Source organism: Monosiga brevicollis, genomic scaffold (assembly GCF_000002865.3).
Source record: "Monosiga brevicollis MX1 MONBRscaffold_34 genomic scaffold, whole genome shotgun sequence".
Lineage (NCBI taxonomy): Eukaryota > Choanoflagellata > Craspedida > Salpingoecidae > Monosiga > Monosiga brevicollis.
In genome coordinates this window covers 1-504 of record NW_001865071.1, presented here as the reverse complement: position 1 = coordinate 504, position 504 = coordinate 1, and the positions used below count along the sequence as shown (strand labels likewise).

Sequence of the window (504 nt, the reverse complement as noted above, 5' to 3'; positions counted from 1 at the left end):
GAGAGAGAGAGAGAGAGAGAGAGAGAGAGAGAGAGAGAGAGAGAGAGAGAGAGAGAGAGAGAGAGAAAGACCGTTACTATGAGTGGTGATGGAGAGGTCAGTTCGGTACCTCCTACTCCCCCTTTTACCCCCTTTATCTTGTTCATGTTGATGCTGATGATTATTAGAGTGCAAGCATCGACCACCTGCCAGAGCCCTCTGGAAGGATTGCATAAATGTACTCGACGATGTGCAGCTGCCGCCGCCCGTCGAGGAACCCTCTCGTACACTCTGGGTGTGTTTAGCCACCAGATTATAAGTACGGTCCCGCTGACCGTGAGTGGCATTTTCTTTTGGATATTTCCCTTTCTGTTTTCTATCGTTCTCTCCTGTGAGAGAAGTGCAATTGAACCGCTTTACTGTCTCAGCTCAAATCGTCTTTCAATAGGTTATGGGCCTCGACTGCGTGGACACTGCGTCAAGGAGCTGAAGACTTGGGTGCTTCCCATTTGAGTGCGAGTTCCC

At 49.8% G+C, this 504-nt stretch overlaps 1 protein-coding gene across 1 annotated transcript in view; it reads left to right on the top strand.

Moving 5' to 3' along the window:
* Positions 1-215, top strand: part of MONBRDRAFT_29361 (uncharacterized protein) — a gene marked incomplete at both ends in the record, with an annotated part of 2,507 nt that extends 2,292 nt beyond the window's left edge. Inside the window, 2 exons of the mRNA XM_001749851.1 lie at positions 4-96; positions 168-215. Coding sequence (XP_001749903.1) covers positions 4-96; positions 168-215 — 141 coding nt within the window. The remainder of the gene's footprint in view (positions 1-3; positions 97-167) is intronic.
* Positions 216-504: the final 289 nt, after the last annotated feature.